The sequence below is a fragment of the Musca domestica genome, unplaced genomic scaffold, assembly GCF_030504385.1.
Source record: "Musca domestica strain aabys unplaced genomic scaffold, Musca_domestica.polishedcontigs.V.1.1 14, whole genome shotgun sequence".
Taxonomy (NCBI): domain Eukaryota; kingdom Metazoa; phylum Arthropoda; class Insecta; order Diptera; family Muscidae; genus Musca; species Musca domestica.
This window is the reverse complement of record NW_026712192.1, coordinates 1,109,639-1,130,583: the sequence shown is the minus strand read 5'-3', so window position 1 is coordinate 1,130,583 and position 20,945 is coordinate 1,109,639. Positions and strand designations below refer to the sequence as shown.

The 20,945-nt window shown below is 33.8% G+C and overlaps 1 protein-coding gene across 4 annotated transcripts; it reads left to right on the top strand.

Moving 5' to 3' along the window:
- Window positions 1-231: 231 nt before the first annotated feature.
- On the top strand, window positions 232-19,883 carry LOC101900622 (lipid storage droplets surface-binding protein 2). Of its 4 annotated transcripts, XM_020038590.2 has the most exons (5): window positions 232-814; window positions 12,019-12,456; window positions 15,506-15,565; window positions 18,668-18,834; window positions 18,985-19,189. In XM_020038590.2, the coding sequence occupies exons 1-5, from the start codon at window positions 640-642 to the stop codon at window positions 19,126-19,128; spliced, it is 984 nt and encodes a 327-aa protein (XP_019894149.2). In that variant the 5' UTR covers window positions 232-639; the 3' UTR covers window positions 19,129-19,189. The 4 variants fall into 4 exon arrangements, with proteins under 4 accessions (XP_019894149.2, XP_005188652.2, XP_005188651.2 ...); XM_005188595.4 differs by lacking the exon at window positions 15,506-15,565; XM_005188594.4 differs by lacking the exon at window positions 18,668-18,834 and having other exon boundaries at window positions 233-814; window positions 18,985-19,883.
- Window positions 19,884-20,945: the final 1,062 nt, after the last annotated feature.

The following is a 20,945-nucleotide window of genomic DNA, read 5'->3' as shown; positions in this document are numbered from 1 at the left end:
AATAAGAAGTGGCAACACTCACTGTTTTTTTTTTTGTAGTTGTTTTGGAATAAACGCAACGACTCACATACAAAACGATGATTAACCAACAGCCCATGGCGCTGATTAAGAGAGTCCAACTGAGCGAAGTACACGCCATCGTAGAAGATAAGCGTGTACTGTGGACTGTGTCTTTTTTGGTTTCTGAGCAAATGAGTCGGAATAAAAATACAAAAACCGATCGATTTACACTCAGTTTCATATTCAGAGCGAACATCAGCAGACAAGCGAACATAGCCAACTTGAGTTCATTTTCATATAATATCCGCGGAACCAGTTTCACAGCAAGTCAGACACATAGTGTACGCGCTAAAGAGAGGATATAAACGTTAATTGGACGGATTATAAGAAACGGAGTTTTTTTTGTCATTTAAGAAGAAATTCTATAATCTTTTGAAAAAAAGAAAGAAACAAAGAAGAAGAAAGAAGTGATCAAAAAACAAACAACAAAAATATTGCTTTTGAGAAAGTAATTGAAAAAAAAAACAGAAAAGTGAAATAATTTGTAAAAAAGAGATTTTACAAATAAAAGAAGTCAAACTAAATTTGAAAAAAAATCCAAAATTATATCAAGAACAACTTAAAAAAATACCACATAAAATGGAAAGTGTAGAAAATAAAGCAGCCACCGGAAATGGCAACTCTGCCGCCGTTGTGGAGACAAAAGATACCCAAAATCTTCTGCCACATTTGGAGTCATTGGAACGTATTATCAAATTGCCAGTTGTTGGTGCTGCCTGGGATAAATCACAAGATGTCTATGGCAAAGTTAAAGGTAGGTTAAAGAGGAGAAGAAGAAAAAAAAAAAAGAAACTCCACTCGTTTGTAGCCAAAGAGAGAAAAACTAGACAAAACGACCTCAAATGGCTGGCTGGCAGGCAATATTGCTTTAGCTCAGTAACATCGTCATCGGTGTTAGAAAGAAACTTCAGCGGCGGCCATTAACAACTACAACAATGTAACTTGTGAAGTTCAATGAACCCCTTGGCAATATGTTTTCTAGCTCGGACAGACCTTGAGTGATTCTAGAGAACGAAGCAAAAAATACTGCGAAATGAATACAATAACAACAACAAGAGTATAAATAAATGTCAGTTGCATTATGTAAAAACCGAAAAAATTGTTGTAAACAACTGTCATTGTTGTTGTTGTAAATTTTGCATATGTATGCAGATAGGCTGGTATATGCAAATTAACCGTAATTATTATTTCGTGTAGTCTCCTCAACACACATGTTGGCCAGAGTTTCTGTGGCCAAGACATGAGACGTTACTTTGAAGTGAAGCCATATTTTTGTAGGTCGACATACGGTCTGAAAAAGTTTATGGCATATCGTGTTTTTTTTTTTTTGATATTCTATGGCAATAAGAGGCAGGTATTTTGAGTTAAATCAACAAATTTGTCAGTAATTGGAAGTGTCTACCATATATTGGGAAAAAATCTTCGTTTTTGGTAGTATCGCAAAAAAAAATTTTGGTCGGAAAATTTTGATGTGCTTTTCTGAGTTCCAAAAATCTACAGTGCCTAAAAAATCGCCAAAATTTGGGTATTTCGTTACTTAAGCGATGTTTGAGAGGGGAATTTGTTGTACACCTCCATCATTTCCAATGTTCTATTAATTTCTAATATTTTGGTGTACATTCCTGCATCCTGGAATTTTTGGAAGAATTCGAACAATTTTTTTTTTTGGTATGAAATTTTTAATTGCATTGAAGTTGTTTTTTTTTTGCTGGCGAAAATTGTTTTTAATGTTTAACTTCGATTTGAAGTTTTCAAAAGTTTACGTCGTTCATGAGGCATTAAAAATCCCTACAATTTGGGTATTTTTTTACTTCAGCGATGTTTGAGAGGAAAACATGTTGCCTTCCTTCATCATTTCCAACAATTATTCGTTGAAAAACAGCTCTAGTATTTTGGTATATATTAGAGCAACTTGGAATTTTTGGTAAATTTCGCCCAAAAAAATTTTTTTGGTCGGAAAATTTATATTGTTTTTAAATTTAGTTTTTTTTTTTATTCTTAAAGAAAATGTCTGAAATTCTTAACTTCGATTTGATGTTTTCGAAAAAATCCAACGTTTTAAGACGCCTTAAAACTACCCAAAATTTGGAGATTTCGAAATCTGTAACAACAAATTGCTGGACTCTCCAATCTGTTCACCTATTTTGCATTGTCTGATTGCAGTCACGTCGACTAGAAAAGTGGCTTAGGCCATTAAAAAAAAATAATATATAAATAAAATAAATTGGCCGGAACCGCAGTGTGGGCCTTTTGGCTATACGGATTTGGTAACTGCTTCACCCGGACACTTTTGGCCCATTGTGTTCATCCTAGGAAAAAATGTAAAATTTTAGGGTTCGTAGAGATATAGAAATGAGAAAGAGAAGGAAAAAATTGTAGACATAAGTTTAATTAGGAGGGTGGTCGGGCCTAGTCTGGGAATGCCTTTACAAAATTGTAAATGATAAACGTTAGAGTTCCTATCTTCCACCTTCCTTCCTTAGGCTATGTGTAGTTTTTTATACCCTACACCACATAGTGGTAAGGGTATTATGTTTTGTGCATTTGTTTGTAACATGAAGAAGGAAGCAAGATAGACCCATAGTTACTTTTGAGAATCTCCATAGAATCACTTTCTGAGTTGATTTATGCATGTCAGTCCGTCCGCCCGTCTGTCCATGTATTCTTGTGAACAAAATGCAGGTCGCATTTATTATCCGATTGAGATGAAATTTTCCAAAAAACATTTGTTTGGCCCAAGGAGATTGGAGATAATCGGTAAAAAATTAGATATAGCTCCCATATATATCTTCGTCCGATTTGCCTTTTATTGTGCACCAAACGTGTAATATCAGCCCGAATAGTATGGAATTTTGCACATACAACCAGATTAGGCCTGAAAATAATTATGCCAAATTTGGTCGAAATCAGTTCAGATATAGCTATAACTCCAATATATTTTTCATCCGATTTGTTATTTTTGTCCTCCGCAGCCGTAATATGCACTCTGTAACAACAATATTTGGGGAAATATATCAAATGCAGCTCAGAAATACCTTTGCTAAATTTTATCGAGATCGGTTCAGATTTGGATATAGCTCCCATATATAACTTCGTCCGATTTACTGTTTATTGTGCACCAAACGTCTAATATTTGCCCAAATGGGATGAAATTTGGCACATACGACCGAATTGAGTCTAGATGCTAGTATGTCAAATTTGGTAAATATCGGTTCAGATAAAGCTATAGCTCCCATATATATTGTTCATCCGATTTGTTGTATTTGTTACCCACAGCCGTAATATGCACTCCGTGCCAACGATATTCAGGGAAATATATCAAATACAGCTCAGAAATATCTTTGCCAAATTTTATCGAGATCGGTTCAGATTTGGATATAGCTCCCATATATATTTTTATCCGGTTTCAAATTAAAAATTTTAATTGTTATGTGAAGCTCTACTAAATTAGCAAAGTGGTGTAGGGTAGGGTATAGGACTTTCTTTACTGTGTTTTTTTTTTTTTTTTTTTTTTTGATAACATGGAATAGCGTGCTACAACTGCCAAGTTTGATAACACAGGACATCTGAAAAGTAGATGTTCAATTGACATATTCACATAGTATAGTGGCAGTGGTAAGGAACACTCTTGTCCCATATTGAGATCTGATGTCGAATACTGCAGTCAGTATGCCCACAGCGATTCTTAGATCAGACCTACGAAGTGGTTGAAGGTAGCTTATTTTTCTCCTCGAAATTACCAATCAGAGGGCCTCAGATACTCTTCGTCGTTTTTTAAGTCAGTCTTTCCCATTTCTCAAGCGAGTGTGTCGTTTAGAAATTGTTTAGCTTAGCTTTAATTTTTGCAATATTTCTTTTTCTAGAATAATTTCACAATTTACCTACAGCTGACCACACCCCATAGTCAGCTATGTCTAGTTTTACGGAGAACAAAAAAAAAAAAAATATGGTTATTATTGGTAAATTGAGGTTCATTGTAAAAAAGTGCCAAACACAATGGCAATAGAAATTACATAGTTAACAACATTTCATACAAACTTAGAATCAGAGAATTTGCAAACGGCGAAATGAATGAATGAATGAAAAATACACCCAAGAATTTTTCTCACAATTTGTTGTTGTTGGTGTCTCGATTGTTGCCCCGTTATACCTCCAGTCTACAAATAATAATTGAAAACAATTAAATTTAATTGAAAATTTAAATTATCAACAAAATGTGTAGCACTCGAAAGAGGTGTAGAGAGAGAGAGAGAGAGAGGGGTTCAACAATTCAGTTCAACAATTTCTTTAAGCAGTCGTCAAGGGAGAATCGCTTGGGCATCTAAGAGAAGATTTCAATACAAACAAAAAAAATCAATAGAGTAAAGCGAAATATCTGAAATATTATCAATATTCAATAATAATAAATAATGTAAATGAATGACAGGGTGTGGACCAAAGAGGGGAAGAGTGGTAGGTAAATATGAGAAGAAAAAAACATCAATAATTGTTTGATTATTATTGATTCAATGACCCAGCAAGCAATGGACTGATCAACTTTTAATTTCAATAATTGATTTAAATTGATCAGAGGGGAAACTGGGAAATTTGCTGCTCAATTCGAGTAGGAAGAGGCCTCTGTTTGTATATGAGACACAAAAAAATTCAAAGTCCAAAATACATTGCATGGCGTTACTAAATTTTGAAAAGCCAAGTTTGCTACACTCGCAATTATGAAATTGCAATAATATATTTATAGATCCTCGACATCAATTGAAATTTCTTCTATTAGAATATTTTAGGTATTGGCATTTCAAAGGCTCTTTATTTCCATATTAAGGGTCTTAAAAAATATGTAATGATTATAAATGTAAAATTCATTTTGACAAAAAATTAAGATAGGGAAATATTCAACTAAATATTGAACTACCCGAATTTTTGTAGCCCAAAAAAAAAAACAATCATTTACTCTTCCCTGGCTATTGTTATGCAGCGAACAATAAAAAATTAATATATCACAAAAATGACGTAGATGGGTATTTCGCATTTCCAAACAGATAGCGGATTGTATTTTGAAAACAAATAAGACACACATACTTATTTCCTATTATATAAACAATAACAAAAAATACCTCCAGTTATCAACAACATGCTGATGATAATAATAATGATCATCATCAGCGCCATCACCTGTTATTTTTTTTTTTTTTTTTTTGGTGCTTTATTAATTTTTTGGCACAAAGTCCAAAGTAATTTACATAAATACCTCAATCATACCGAAAAAAAAATATTATGAGAAAAAGAGACAACAACAGTGTTCGGCTCAATTTGCGGGAAGATAAATGAAAAATGTATTCCGCAAAAAAAATGTATAATAGGTTATTGTGGCACGAAATGAATTATTAATGCATAGCTCGTTTTCGGAATTAAGAACTAAGTTTATATTTAACAGTTATTTAATTCCGGCAGTAACACATGCCCGAATTCTGTTTTTTTTTTTTTTTTTTTGGTTGTGTGACATTGAAAGGTGTTTGTTTTGAAGAGAAAGATTGCAAATGGGAACAAAAAAAAAACAAGCACTATTTTAAAATTAATTTAATTCTTTGGTATTAAATTTCTACGAATAAACCAGAGCTAAGATGGGAAGCTACTCTGTTATAACAAATATAAATAAATTCGGATTGTCTTACAATTGGGTTGCAATGTCCTACCAAGCTCAATATATAACACTGGACAACCTATTTCAAACTTGAGCTCCAAAAAAACTCAGCCGAATTGAAGTACAGAATAAAATTTGCAGGGCACTCCTAGGAGTTGAAAGAAAAAACAAACGAGCAAGACTCTATTTTTCGGTTTCGCTTGAATAAGGGCGAACATTCTCTTTTAATTGAAAAACGAGTAGATTCTACTCTTGTCGAACATGTATATGTATTTTTATACCCTCTGCCACTTTATGGAGGGTATATTAGGTTTGTCAATCCATTTGTAATACTTCAAAATATTCACAATAGATCCTACAAAGTCAATTGAATTTTGTACGGGAACAAATGCAAATCAATGCGAATAATCCGTTGTAAAGTGGACCGAGCCATGCCCAACTGCTGAGAACGTCGTTTTTGGCATGTTCTTGGGGACCTCTCAACACTGGCTCGTACGGCAGCGATATTCTCGGCCGATCGCCTTGGTTGACTTTTATATGGCCTCTTCGAATTAGAAAGAGCCTTACCAGTCGAAAATGGTGTTCTTAGAAGGCGCACTTCTCACATTTTTTAATGTTTTAAAAGCACGTTGAGTTTTCACAATTGACTTCTTCTGTTGACTGTAAATTTCAACTATTTCAGAGCGCTCGCGTGGCGTGTATTGGTTCATGGTAAAAATCTGCTTGGACTGACGCTTCAAACGCGGTATGTCATTAAGCGATGTGACATCTCTGTCAAAAGTTATGGCGTTGTCAGATGGGTCCGTCGAATATGGACAACCCTATATTCTGAATCAGCGTACGACCTAGCGATGTCCGTCTGTCTGTCCGCATACACGCATAGTTTACCAGTAGGCAGGTTAAGTTCGTAAATTGGCCATGTCGGTCCACGTTTTCGTATAGCCCCCATATAACGGTACCTCCCGATATTTGATATTTTCATGATTTTAGCGAAATTATTTACCGGAATTATTTCAAATTTAATGTTCGCAATGGGTACTACAGCGTATGACAAAAATTGTTGTAGGCAGGTCCACGTCTTTATATAGCCCCCATATAACGGTACCTCCCGATATTCGGAACTTTGATGATGTTAGCGGCATTATTCACCGGAATTGTTTCAAATTTCGTATTGGAAGATCTTAACGGGTACTACAACCTATGGCAAAAATTGTTGTATGCAGGTCCACATCTTCGTATAGCCTCCGTATAATGGTACCTCCCGATTGTCGGTGACAAAAAATTTCGTAAGCTGCACCACATCTTCGTAAAGTCTCTCCTTAATTTAAGTGGTAGTTTTTTGAATTTTTTAAGTTCCTTCCAAATGGTGGAGGGTATTAAAAGAACGGCCCGGCCGAACTTTGTTTAAATTACTTTATTTTATTTTTTTTTTTGCATTGAATTTCGATGTATAAACCAAAATTATCAAGAGAAACTACTTTGTTATAAAAATGTCAAATTTCAAAAAATGTCAAATGGCCCACTAAACCCAATATTAAACACTTATACTCTTTGTATTTTTGGGTTTCGCTCGAATAAGACCGAGCATTATTTGTAAATTTCAGAGTAGAAGCAAAATTTGTTCAAAAACGGGATATATTCTACTCTTGTCGAGCACTCTTGTCTTGTGTATTTTTTGTACACTCAATACCTCTTTCCCCTCACACTCCCCCTCTTCACCCTCGTAGTACCTTCTCCTATAAGTAATAATAATGGACATGTTTGAAATTCATCCATATCTACCCATGAGCATTATTTATAGTTTTATGAATTAAGTTCCTAAAATACAAAAAATCGTTCATTGGAAACAATTTCTGAATTCTCTTCAATCAATATATATGTATTTTTGATTGTATTCTATTTAAATAATTTTTTCAAAATAAGTTTAAACAGTATCTAAGAGAATATTAAAGATAGTTTTTGATGTTGCCATAATCTCCCTCTCTTGTAAATAAATTCATTCTTGCTTTTTACTCCGTTTTGTCTTTCAATTTTTGATATATTTCAATAACCTCGTCTACTTTGATAAAAACAACAACAAACTCCAATAACCATTTTAAAATTCAACAATATCGGCCAAAAAGCATTACTTATAATTCTATGAACAGAGTTCATAGAATGCAAAAATCCGTTCATTTGCAACACTATCTGAACTCTATTCATTTATATATTAAATTTTATTTTGAGTGAATTCTATTTAAATAAAATTTCAAATTATCAAAATAAGTTTAATATTTATAAATTAGTTTGTTATTGTCATACTAAACTTTTCTCCTCTCTTGTAGGCAAACTCATTCATTCCTCTTTCTTTTATGAACAGAGTTCATAGAATTTAGGAATTCATTTCTTTTTAGTAAATTTTGCCTTCCATTGTTTTTTTCAAAATCATCAACTCTCCCCTAACATTAATAGAAAAACAACAACAACAAAACCAACAAATATCAATCAAAATCGACAAGAGAGTATTATTTTTAATTTTATGAACTAAGTTCATAAAATGCAGAAATCCATGCATTGGCAGCGCTATACGAATTATATGTAAATTATTTTGAGTTAATTTTTTCAAATCAAATTTCCAAAATTCTTCTAATCTTCATTGAAATAGAAATTTTAAAATTATTCTTGTTATTGCAATACTCATACGTTTGGCGTTCAAAGTCGAACAGTAATCTTTTGCCACAATCAAAATATTTGTCAAGCAAAACAAAAAATTGGAATACCAACAACAATGAACGCACGTTAAACCAATTTACTTAAACTCAAAGTACCTATCACAAAATGTATTATAATTCCAACCCAAACAACAACAACAATGCTGCTAGCAAATTCTGGAAATTTAAAGCCACGAGCATTTGATTATCGTCAAAGTAAAAAAAAAAATAAAAAAAAAACATAAAACAACAACAATTGCAATATCGAACAAAGAAACAATGACTTTTAAACAGATATATTTGAACATGATTTCGAATTTGCATGAGCTCTATTAATAGCTCATTAAAAACCATGTTTATTGATTTTGATTTTATTTTTTGTGGTAAAGAAATAATATTGGAATTTATTTTAAATATTAAAAAAAAATATTCAGAAAAAATTAAAATTTTAAAAATTAATTTGTCTTTTTATTAAAGTGAGATTTATAATTTTACCAAATTTAGAACAAGATTAAAAAAGATGTTTGTCTTTTTATAAAACTCAGTTTTTTAATTTTTAAAATTATCAAAAAAAAAAAAAATAAGAACAAAAAATATTTAAAATTTATTCAGATAAAGGTATTTACATTTTGGTTTGTTTTTATACCCTACACCAATAAGTGGTAAGGGTATTATGTCTTTATGCATTTATTTGTAACATGGAGAAGGAAGCGAGATAGTCCCATAGTTACTTTTGATGATCATCATAGAATCACTTTCGGAGTCGATATATACATGTCTCTCCGTCAATTTGTCCATGCCGTTTGGGCAGGTCGCATTTATTATCCGATTGAGATGAAACTATTCAAACAATATTTGTTTGGCCCAAGGACCCTATTTAAATTGGTGAGAATCGGTTCAAATTCAGATATAGCTCCCATATATATCTTCAACCGATTTCGGGTTAATTGTGCACCAAATGGCCAAAATCAGCCCAAATTGTCTGAATTTTAGCACTATCAACGGAATTCATCCTAGAAACAAGTTTTTCAAATTTTGGTTAGAATCGGCTAAAATATACCTTTAGCTCCCACATATATCTTTCATCCGATTTGGGTTTTAAGTCCTTCACATGCCCTCCACAAGAATGATACCTCTGTCAAATTTGATCGAAATCGGATCTGATTAGGATATAGCTCCCATATATATCTTTATCCGATTTTTGGTTTTTTAAAAAATGTTGCCAAGATCTTTTCAGATTTGGATATAGCTCCCATACACAGGGTGAGATAAAAAACTGCAACAAAGTCAAACGCCATCATTTCTACATTTTTTTTTTAAATTTTACTGAACGAAAACAAAAAATGTCGGAAACCGTCACACGCTGCCCGAATGCTGCTATGCAGTATTTTGGCCATTTCCGGTGCCAACCTTGCTTTCCAAAATACTCCAGACACAATAGTCCAACGGATTGGTATCTGGAGATTTTAGTGGCCTGGAAATGATGCGAGGAACCATGTAATCATTCTTGGGTGGCGCGTGCTGTGTGCGATGGTGCTGAGTCTTGTTGAAATGTCCAAGGTCTGTGGCCATAATGGTTTGCGTGCCCAAGGCTTTAATATACCCTCCAGAATATTTTTCCGCGATAATATTCGGCATTTATTCTGACGCCACCGTCGATTAATGCGAGCGGATAGCGGCCATCGGCTGTTGTGGCGGCCCACACCAACACCATGGCCGCCGCTTGAGTTCTGGTGGCCAACCGAAGGTGCAGATTTTCAGCTCACCTCTTTGGCAAGTAAACGCGATCATTTTGTTTGTTTACAAACTGCTGGACAACGAATGTTTTCCCATCGGAGACGGAGAATACCAAATTCAGCAGTTCACCACTTTCGGCCAAGCTAAGCAACTCTTAAGCTCTTTTGAGTCTATGTTCTTTCTGTTGCGGTGTAAGTTCTGGCACTTTTTGGAATTTCAATGGCTTTTTCCCGAACTCATATTTGAATATTGCGATATGTTCAGCTCACAAACCATTTTTCGGCCACTGCGACGCGGGTTTCGATCAAGTCGCTTCTTTATTTTTCGAACCATTTCTGCTGATGTTGCTGTTTTCTTCCGTCCCCTTCATTTATGTCGGGGTACGCTACCAGTATCACGAGCCAGTAACGAGACACAAATGATTTATTCACATTTATATGCTAGAGTCCTCTAACCATAGCCACTTGGGGTTTTCCAGCCAAATATAAAGAAATCACACTATCACGCTTGAATTCCATCACGAATAACTTTTTTTCTGGAAAATTCTCACCAAAATGCTTTTGTACGCTTGTAGACAATATAGTGAGCGGTCACTGGAATAATTTTAACAGCTGTCGGACGAGTGGCTTAGAAATGACAGCAGTCTCAAATTATGTTTTTTTTTTCTTTTCTACGTGGGCTATACTAAGTTCGCATACTAGTGTAGGGTATCATATACCCGACCCGCCCGATTTTTTTACCTTCCTTACTGGTTTAATAACTCATTTTTTTCTTTATAACCTCTTAAGGTTATGATACCCCCCTGCTCAATTTCACCATGCCCTGTCGATTATTCATATCAAACCTTTTTGGTTTTTGTATAACACTTGTCTGCATTTGCTGTTACTAAACAATGACAATAATTTATAAATAATTATAGTTTTTTGTTTTTGTTGTTGTCTGTTTTAAATGCGCATTTCAATTACTATTTCACAGTTTAGAGTGTACATTTTGAAATGAGAATGGAGAGATTTGTTTGTTGTTGATTTTTTTTTTCAAAAATAATGACGAATAGTGGATAGATTAATTACTTGGCTGAAGTACTGATGATGACATTTTTTTTAAATTTAAATAAAACTTAATTACTGATCTCTGGTCACGTTCAAGTAATTTGCATGGCTTCGGCCGGCAGAAATCGTTATTAAATTTTATTTTAATAGATATACGATCATTTGCTGATTATACCCTATGGTGGGGGAGGAAATGATTTACTAAAGGGGTCTTGGGGGGATTTAAATTTTATAACCTGATGAGTAAACATGTTATCCAGAACTTGCCACACTTAAATGAATTTTGGCTTAAAACGCATTTACCTACAGATATTTATACGAGTATATACCCTCCAATACAATATCGTACCTTTAATTTGGCAATTTTTAAATTTCCCCAAAAATTCCAAATTTCGGAGCCCATATACCAGTCAATTATTTACTTTCAATTTTATTTTGGGACCAACATCGTATGACTTTTATTCTGCAAAACAAAAAAAAAAAAACAACCTTATCGGCCAGTTTATGGCATTATCCTATGATTTATTTTAACTTGAAGTTTGACGTCGTCGAATTGGCGATAATTAAAATTCTTATTCGCCGTCTTGGTCTCATTCTCTAGAGCGTACACAAAAAACCCCAAATAAAAAAAATCAATTGCTAAAGTACAATTGGCAAATGGCTGATAAGCAATGCAAAAAAAGCCAAGATAAGCAAAAGACCATGACATTGCCATAATTCATGGCATATCAAAATCAGGTCAACAATCTCGCTCAAGTAAAGAGAGCTCTATGACTACACACACACACACACATTGACTTTCAAATAACCTTTGCTAATTTCGTTATTTTTTCTATTCTTCCAGGTAAAAATCGTGTCTTCAATTGGGCGTTGAGCGCCGCCGAAGACTGTGTTTCCCGGGCCGTCACCACTGCCGCACCCATTGTCTGTAAGCTGGATCGTCCCATCCACTATGTAGATCAGACTTTGGTAAAGGGTATTGATAAATTGGAAGTTAAGGCCCCCATCATTAAGGATACACCCCAAGAAATCTACAATCAAGCCAAAAACAAGGTTATTGATGTTGTCCAGCCTCATATCGATCGTGTGGTGAAATTCAAAACTGCCGGACAACAAAAAGCTGCCTCCCTGAAGGATTTGGCCTGGCAAAAGGCCAATGAGGTCTTGGCCACCCAATACGGTAGTTTGGCTGTGAATGGTGTTGACACCACAACCGCCTTGGCCGAACGTCTCTTGGAATACTATTTCCCCAAATCGGATTCGGATGTGGAGGAAGATAATGGTGAGTATTGAGGTGGGGAGTTTCGATTTTTTTTTAAACAAAAAAAAAAAATACTTTGTAGGAATATCCTGTATAAAATAATAGCGATGTAGGGTCTATACATTTTGATTAAGGATATAAGTTCAAAGTGGCATTTTATTTTGTGTTATTTTTTTTCAAACATAATTTCCAATATCCAAAATGATTTTAATCTTTATTTAAATTGAAATTTAAGACCTTATGAGAGTCTTCTATAGAGAAAATATCTGAGACAGAAAAACTCTCCTCTCTCTATAACCGATTGGTAGAAGTCATTATAAAGTCTGTATAAGGCTCTCCATCTGCAAAATAACAGTATAAAGTCTTATATCTATAGACATTCTGTATAGGGTCTAGGATAGATTTATGAGGATTTTTTTCTGGAAGAGTAGAATAAGGTCTAACATTTGGTAAGGACATGTATAAGCTCAACTATCCACGAAGAAGAATTGGGGTTCATTATCCTAAGAAGACATGTTTGTAGTCCTTTATGCTTTCAGGGTCCTATAAGGCTTTCTATCTGCAAAATACCTGTATAAGGTTTTCTAACTTTCGAGACCTGTTAATTCTATCTATGAAATACCTGTAAGAGGTCCACTATCATTAGAACCGACAATGGTATTAGACCATCAATCTACCTATATCATATTTATAAAAATCCAATCCAAGGCCCAGTAAATCTATATAAGGCCTCTATCCGTAGTAGATCAGTATGATGACTTCTATTCGGAAATAACTGTAAAAGTCCACCAAGCCACAGAAGATCAATATAAGGTCTGTATTAGGGACTCCGTTTATGTAAGAACTATATATGGTCATCTATCTAAATAAGTCGTATATCAGGTCTATTATTCATCTCTGCATCTCTGCTGAAGGGTCTTCTGTCTTTAGATGCCCTGTTTGAATTTTTCTATCGATAAGAGACATGTATATGGTCTCATTCAATCTATATATGTTATAGAAGATCTGTGTGAGGTCTTCCATACATATCAGATCTTCTACCATCATATAAGGTCTTCTATCCATACGAGACTTCTATAAGATCTTCCATTCATAAAAGGCCATAGAAGACCCATATAAGGTCTTCTATCCATAGGAGACCCGTATAAGATGTTCTATCTATGGAAGGTCTGTATTAGGTCTTCCACCTGAAAAAGACCCGTATAATGCCTTATTTCCATTGAAGAGCCACATAAGAGCTTCTATCCAAAGAAGACTAATATAAAGTTTTTTTTTTATCCATTAAACCCGTATTCTATACATAGAAGATCCGCATAGGGTCTTCTGTGCTGTACAGGTTCTATTATACATAAAATACCTACATAAGATCGTCTAACAATAGAGGACCCGTATAAGGTCTTCTATCCATAGAAGACCCATTGAAGAGCTATTGAAGCTTTGTGAATGTTATTCTATACACGGAAAGCCCTATATGTTATTTTATTTAGGTAACCCGTCCTATATAACCTTCTATCCATAGAAGGTCTTCTATTCATAGAAAATCCGTAGAAAGTCTTCCCATAGAAGGCAGAGGACCTCTAAAATGACTGCTATCCGTAGAGCATTTAAGATCCATATCTGTTGTCTAAATATGACCTTAGAAAGGTCCTTTGTGGATAATAACACAAATGATACCCATTTTTTGGCCTTTTTAAAATTTTGCGAATTTTTTTTTACAAAATCCGGGTCCAGAATGTCGATAAGTTTGATATAACTACCGAAAGGTTTGAAAAAAACACCCATCGTGATCACTTGTTGTGAAGGTATTTTCATTACCTCTAAAATGATACCCATATTGTCCATATCGATTTAGTAGATCCGGGTCTAAACCGGATATTGGAACCGGATTTTCGGGTATCCGGGTCGGCCCCCAAGAAAAAAACATTCTATCACGTAATCAGTTTTCAAATGATACCAATATTATCCATATCGGTTTAGTAGATCCGGATCAAACCCGGGTCTTGGACACGGACTTTGGGGCTGGGCCTGGGTTTCAAGATCTTCGTCAATTTCTATGAAGACAGAGGAACTTATTGTTGGGATTATATGACTATAGGCTATAGAAGTGATCTTATTCTTCTTTCTCAGGTGGACGTTCTGGGGACCACTTTTGTCTAGCTTTTTCAGACATAATTCGAGATATTTTAATTGTAATTTGAGAATGATTCGAATTACAAATGGAATAATTCGCAATACCAATGGAAAAATTCGAATCAAAAAGATATCTTCCATTAATATTGCACCCTCCAAGGGCCTTCTGTCCTGTTCTGAATCACATTCAACAATTTCAATCAATTTCGCACATATATATTTCTTTATCACTCTGCAGAGTGCTGAAAAACAACAACAGCAATTGGCAAAGAGTACAACAAGAACAAAATAGAAAAACCCCATGATAAGATAACATTCAGAACTTCAAGGTGCAAAACATATGGAAACTCACATGCTTTTATTTTTCAAGCATTTATTTTTAAAGATTCCAAGGTTTTTTTTTTCTTTCGTTGCACCCATTTATTACGACTGAATAACTGAGTGACAGACTAACTGACTGACTGACTGCCTGCCTGATATGAAACAATGTTGTGTATATAGTGTGTTGATGATGTTGAGAGTACTATTCTATTATCTGGCGACCTTAATAAAATCTGACAAAAAAAAAAAGACTCGGTAAACATCATTGTTTGCACTCGTATGAACGTCATATTTGCATTGAGAGAGAGGGACGCTCATACAGACACATAATGGAATTTATGTCGAGATTTTATTGTTAGAGAAGGCACAATGGAATTCGAGTGTGAATTTATTAAGACGTACTTTTTTGGAATTCTCAGATTTTCAATTTTTTTCTAGAATTAATATTGAAATTTTTAAAAATAAAACAGGGATTTCAGAGAAAGAGCCCAGAATTCTTTCCTTTCAAATTTTATAGTATTAGACTAACACATTATTTTTTTGTAATTGTAGTTACTTTTTTAATGGAAAAAGTCAATAAAAATGTTTAATTTCAATTTTTTCCTCATTTAATTCTCAGATGTAAAAGAAATTGCTGTCACACAAAATGGCCATAATGGCAAACATCCCGAAAATGACAGTAAGTTTTTTTTTTGTTTGTTGTTAATGTTTTGTTTCGATCGTTTTTTTTTTCGTATCTAGACTTCTATTGGCCTTTTAAAATTAACCAAAATATATGTACGTTGCCTCGACAACCCCATAAAAATTGGGAGTCCAGAGGCAAGAGCTATCGCTAAAAGAAGAGTTAAATTTGCATGCCACTAAAAAAACAAATTTTGAAATATTTATTGGCTTTTTCTATTTGTTTTTATGATGAATTCTGCATGGTTCAATATGTAGATAAATGTTTATATTGTTGTAAATATTTTTTTGATTTTTTAAATAATATTTTCCAACTCGTATTTTGAAAGCCAAGTCTCCAACGGCTAATATTCACAGATAATGAGAGGTTCATTCTTTGAAGAAGAACTAGTTCTCGCTCTCTTAGTTCTTTCGTTCCTTTTAATTGAATAGTTCCTGCTAGTTCAACCTATACTGTTGTTTTTGAGAAGTACAGGTGTATCAGAGATTCCCTACCATTAATCAAAAAAAAAAAAAAATAAATAAATAAATAAATAAATAAATAAATAAATAAATAAATAAAAAATGACCAAGGGAACAATATTTAAAAAAAAATATTAGACATACGACAGAACTCAAACTGGTTTCAACAGTTCATTTTGCAGAATAGTTTGCCATGAGCAAGTTTATTACGGAACTTTACAAATCTGCCGACTTTTTTTCACTTTCCAAGTGTACATTTCACACGGCAACTTCTTGCGGGGAAAGAAAAGGTATTTGGAAAATGAATTAATTAAAAGAAAAAAAACTAGGACCAGTTTCAGCAGTTCCTTCCGCAGAATAGTTCCCTTGTTCAAAACCATTCTGGAACTACACAAACCCTTCTATGAATTTCCTTCAAACTTAAGTTGGTTACTTTCCAACGTGACGTTTATTTAGTAATTAATAGCGAAAACGATATTTTACAAAAGAATAAAAAAACAAAGGAACTGTAACTAGTTTCAATAGTTCATTTCGCAGAATTGTTCCCCCGAACAAGATTAGTTCCCCGGAACAATACAAAATTGCCGATGACTTTTGCTCACAATAAAGACTGGCTAGTTACCAAGTATGATTTACTCAATAACTTCTTGCGTCTATAGGAACCGTATTTTTAAATGAATTCATTGAACGGAAGAACTGGCACTAGTTTCAAAAGGTCTTTTCGTAGAATGGTTCCCATGAGCAACTTGTTTTTCCGAAACTAAATAAAACTGCCGATGAATTTTATTTACAATTAAGTCCAGTATGCGTCCCTGGCTACTTCCCAAGTAAGGTTTGCTTATTTAGTTCCTTCGTTCCTTTTAGTTCTTATATTTTAGAATAAATAGCTATTTCTAGTTCAAAAAAATCTACTGTCTTTGAGAAAAGTAGTTGAATCAGAATTAATGTAAGGATATTTGACAAAAGAATTAAGTAAACGAAAGAACTAGAACTACAACAGCTCATTTCGTAGAATAGTTCCCATGTTCCAATTTATTCAAGAACTATACAAATCCATCGATGAACTATGAACTTCTTCATACTTTTTATGAAACTACTCAGAAATTTCTTGTAGGAAAGAGAAAAACATTTGACAAAAGAATACGATAAACAAAGGAACTTGAACTAGTTCCACAAGTTCATTTCGTAGAGTAGTTCGTTTGAGTATATTTATTCCGGAACTACAAAAATCTGTCTATGATTTCCTTTCAAAATTAAGACCAATAAATATTCCTGGTTACCTGCAAGTAGGAAAGGTTTGCAGAACAGAGTACAACATTTAAAAAAAGAATAAGATAAATGAAGGGACAGGGACTAGTTGCACCACTTCCATGCGTAGAATAGTTCTCGTGAGCAATTTCTTTCCGGTACTTCAAAATTAAGTCCAATTTATATTTCTGGTTACTTTCAAAGTAAGAATGATTTGCAGGAATGGGAACGATATTTATCAAAAAAAAAAATGGAATTAGTTCCAACAGTTCCTTTCGAAGAATAGTATCATGAGGATATATACAATTCTGCTAATGACTTTTGTTCACAATCAGGTCCGAAAGTTGCCATTTTTCATGTAAGATTTACTCAGTAACTTCTCGTTGGAAATATAAAGATTTTTAACAAAATAATGAGACGAACGAAGGAACTAAAACTAGTTCCAACAGTTCCTTTCGTAGAACACTCCCAGAGAAGAAGTGTATTCCGAAAATATACAAATCTGCCGATGCTTTTTGTTCATAATTAAGTAAAGTATGTGGTCCTGCCTACCTCCCAGGAGAGATTTACTGAGTAACTTATTGCGGGAACAGAGAACATTCAGAAAAATTAAAATATTTAAATTATTGACCCAAAAAATATTAAATTAGAGAGTTTTGATTTCCATTAACTACCACCGACTAATATGTGGTTACGAAAACTTTTCCCCCAAAAACTACTCAGGAATTTGTACTCTCTCTCTCTTGTACAAATATTGCAAAAAGTTATCGAACAATATTCTGTTAATTCCAGCAAGAAACGGCAAACATAATTAATTGTCGTAGCTCCGAAATGCGAGCGAGTATCACTCTTTTCTCGAACATGAGCAGGAGTACTCCTGCGAGTAAAAAGGAGATGGCGAGTATACCCTATTTTTCTATGCCACTCGAATAAGAAACAGGGAGTGGTCTTTGCTCTTTTGAAATCGAATAGATTCTAATCTTGCGGAGTACTATTTTAGTTTTTCCTCTCAATTTTACTCTTAGAGCACACTCTTGCTCTATATTTCTGGCATTTTTACTCCCACCCTTAATTTGAAAACAGAAGTGATTTTTGGCATTGTCAAAAAATCAAAATAGAGAACTTCTTTTAAAATTCCAACTCTTTGAGCACTCTTTCCCCCGAGTATGTTGCACTCGTGAGTAAAAATGAGCAAATTTGAGCTCTGCTTACCTAGATAATTCCAGGGATTGCAATAAATGGATCTTTATTTATTTTCTTTGCTTCTTTTCCGTCTTTCTATCCTCATTTTCTTTTCTCCTTTAAAATTTCCCTTTTGTGTCTAAGAACCGTAAATGACGTTTATTTTTTTCTCTTCCTGTTTCTTTTCATGTTTCCTCTCCACATTTAGTTGAAGAAATTTATAATCAAGATATTGAACTTGACAGTAGATTCTTAGTTGCGGCCTCCACCGTCTTTCTGTCCATGTCACTGAAAATTATTACCGAAATTGTAGAATATGTTAGACAAAATCCCGAAATAATCAATATTATCGATAGGCAAATCAATGATTTCATGGTAAGCTTTCCCCGAAAAAAAAAAACAAGCCATGACTAATAAGTAAAACTAAATTGTAAATAATTTGTGTGTATTTGTATTGGAATGTATTTATGTGTGCGTGATTTTTTAAACTTTTTTATACTAATTCTCCCTTTTTTCTTGTTTCAGTCCCAGTTCCCGCAAGCGAGGACCCAGTACTACACACCGTACAGACCGTCGGCCGACTCAAGAACAAGATATCCCGTCGCGTCTATAGAAATGTCTCCAGACAGATCCGCAAAGTCCAAAAGGGCAACGTCAACGACTATCTAAGCTCCCTCATAGCTGCCCTCAAATTGCATCAATACATTAACTTCATTAACTCATCGATGGGTACAAATGTGGAGCAATCATCGTTGACTGAAAACTCAACGACGGCGGCGCCGTCCACATCGTCGTCAGCCAATGCCAACAACTGTAAGGCCCCAATGTAAAGTGGTGCTGAAGCAGGGAAATTAAAAAAATTATCTTTTTTTTTGTTTAATTGCATTTTATTTTTTTCTTTCGTCTACCACGAGGAGAAGAACTAACCCATAAGTCCATGCCTCCAAACTAACCTACCCTTCGCAACCCAAAATCTTCCCTCTCCCCCCCCCCCCCCCAAACTAATCCTTAAGTTTTATTTAGTTGTAGATTATCAAAAAATCAAAAAAAAAAAAAATGAAAAGAAATTAAAAAACAATTCAACCAATTGTTTATTTAGTCGCTAAGCAAATTAATGAATATCCCCCTCTCTATCACTCACTCCAATGTGAGATCATTCAAAAAGAAATCCTGAAATCATAAAATACATAAACAAATAGGTGGGGAATGTTTTCGATTTATATGAAATTGATTTATTTGCAAGTATTTTGAATTCCACACTACTCAAAATCAATTTTTGCTTCCTAAACATTCCCTTTGCTTTCTGCCCTCCTAACCTTAAAATAAAAAAAAAAAAATAAAATTTATTGCCAATGTAAATATTTATAAACAAACAAAATATTGATTAAACTACAACTGAAAATTTATATTTTTGAAAAAAAGAAGTGAAAGAATTAAGCTTTAATATTGAAATAATATCATAAAGCCTACGTCATACATACGCACATATCTATTATTTTATATCAATATTTTAAGTTATATATTATATTTATAAATAGTAGTAAACAAAACTTTTTAAAGAACACATATTCTATTTTTTTAGATTTTTAAGTACCCCAAGAAATGAAAAAATACTGAAATAGAAGTATAATTTTTTTTGTATAATCTGTAATAATAATAACATGCTATATAAATAATATGAACACACCCACACCACGTATATATGTGAAAAATAAAAGTGATAAATTATTATTATGAAAATATATAATAAAAATAATAATCATAATAAGATGAAGAGAAAAAAACAGAAGAAAACATGGCATTATTTATTTATAACCAACACCACAAAGTGTGGTTTGAAAGTATGCATTGCAAAGTAAATATAAGGACAAGTTCCTCTTCTAGCATTTTTTATACATTCAGTCATATGGCTAGAGAGGGTATATACAGGGTGAGATAAAAAACTGCAATAAAGTCAAACGCTATAATTATACCCTCAACCTTGGAACGGAGGGTATATTAACTTTGTCGTTCCGTTTGTACCATCCTTAAATATTCGTCTTAGACCCCATAAAGTATATATTTATAATCAGTCGATTTAACGATGTCCGTCTGTCCTTGGTATTTGTGGGTCATAATGGTTTCCAGCTTCGGTGGCGAAACATTGCATGTATGGGTCCATGATTTGGTATAGCCCCCATATGACGGTACCTCCCGATATTCGGTATTTTGATGGTTTTTGCCACATTTTTTCACTGATTTGTCTAAAAATTGGTATTTGTGGGTCATAATGGGCCCTAGTTCGTGTGGCGAAACATTGTAATTATAGGTCCACGTTTTGGTGTAGCCCCCATATAACGGTACCTCCCGATATTCGGCATTTTTGTGGTTTTTGCCACATTTGTTCTAATGTTTCTTTTACCCTAAGGTGGAGGGTATTAAAAGTTTGGCCCGGCCGAACTTAATGTTTTTTTCCTTGTTTTTACATATTTTTTTTTTTTTAATTT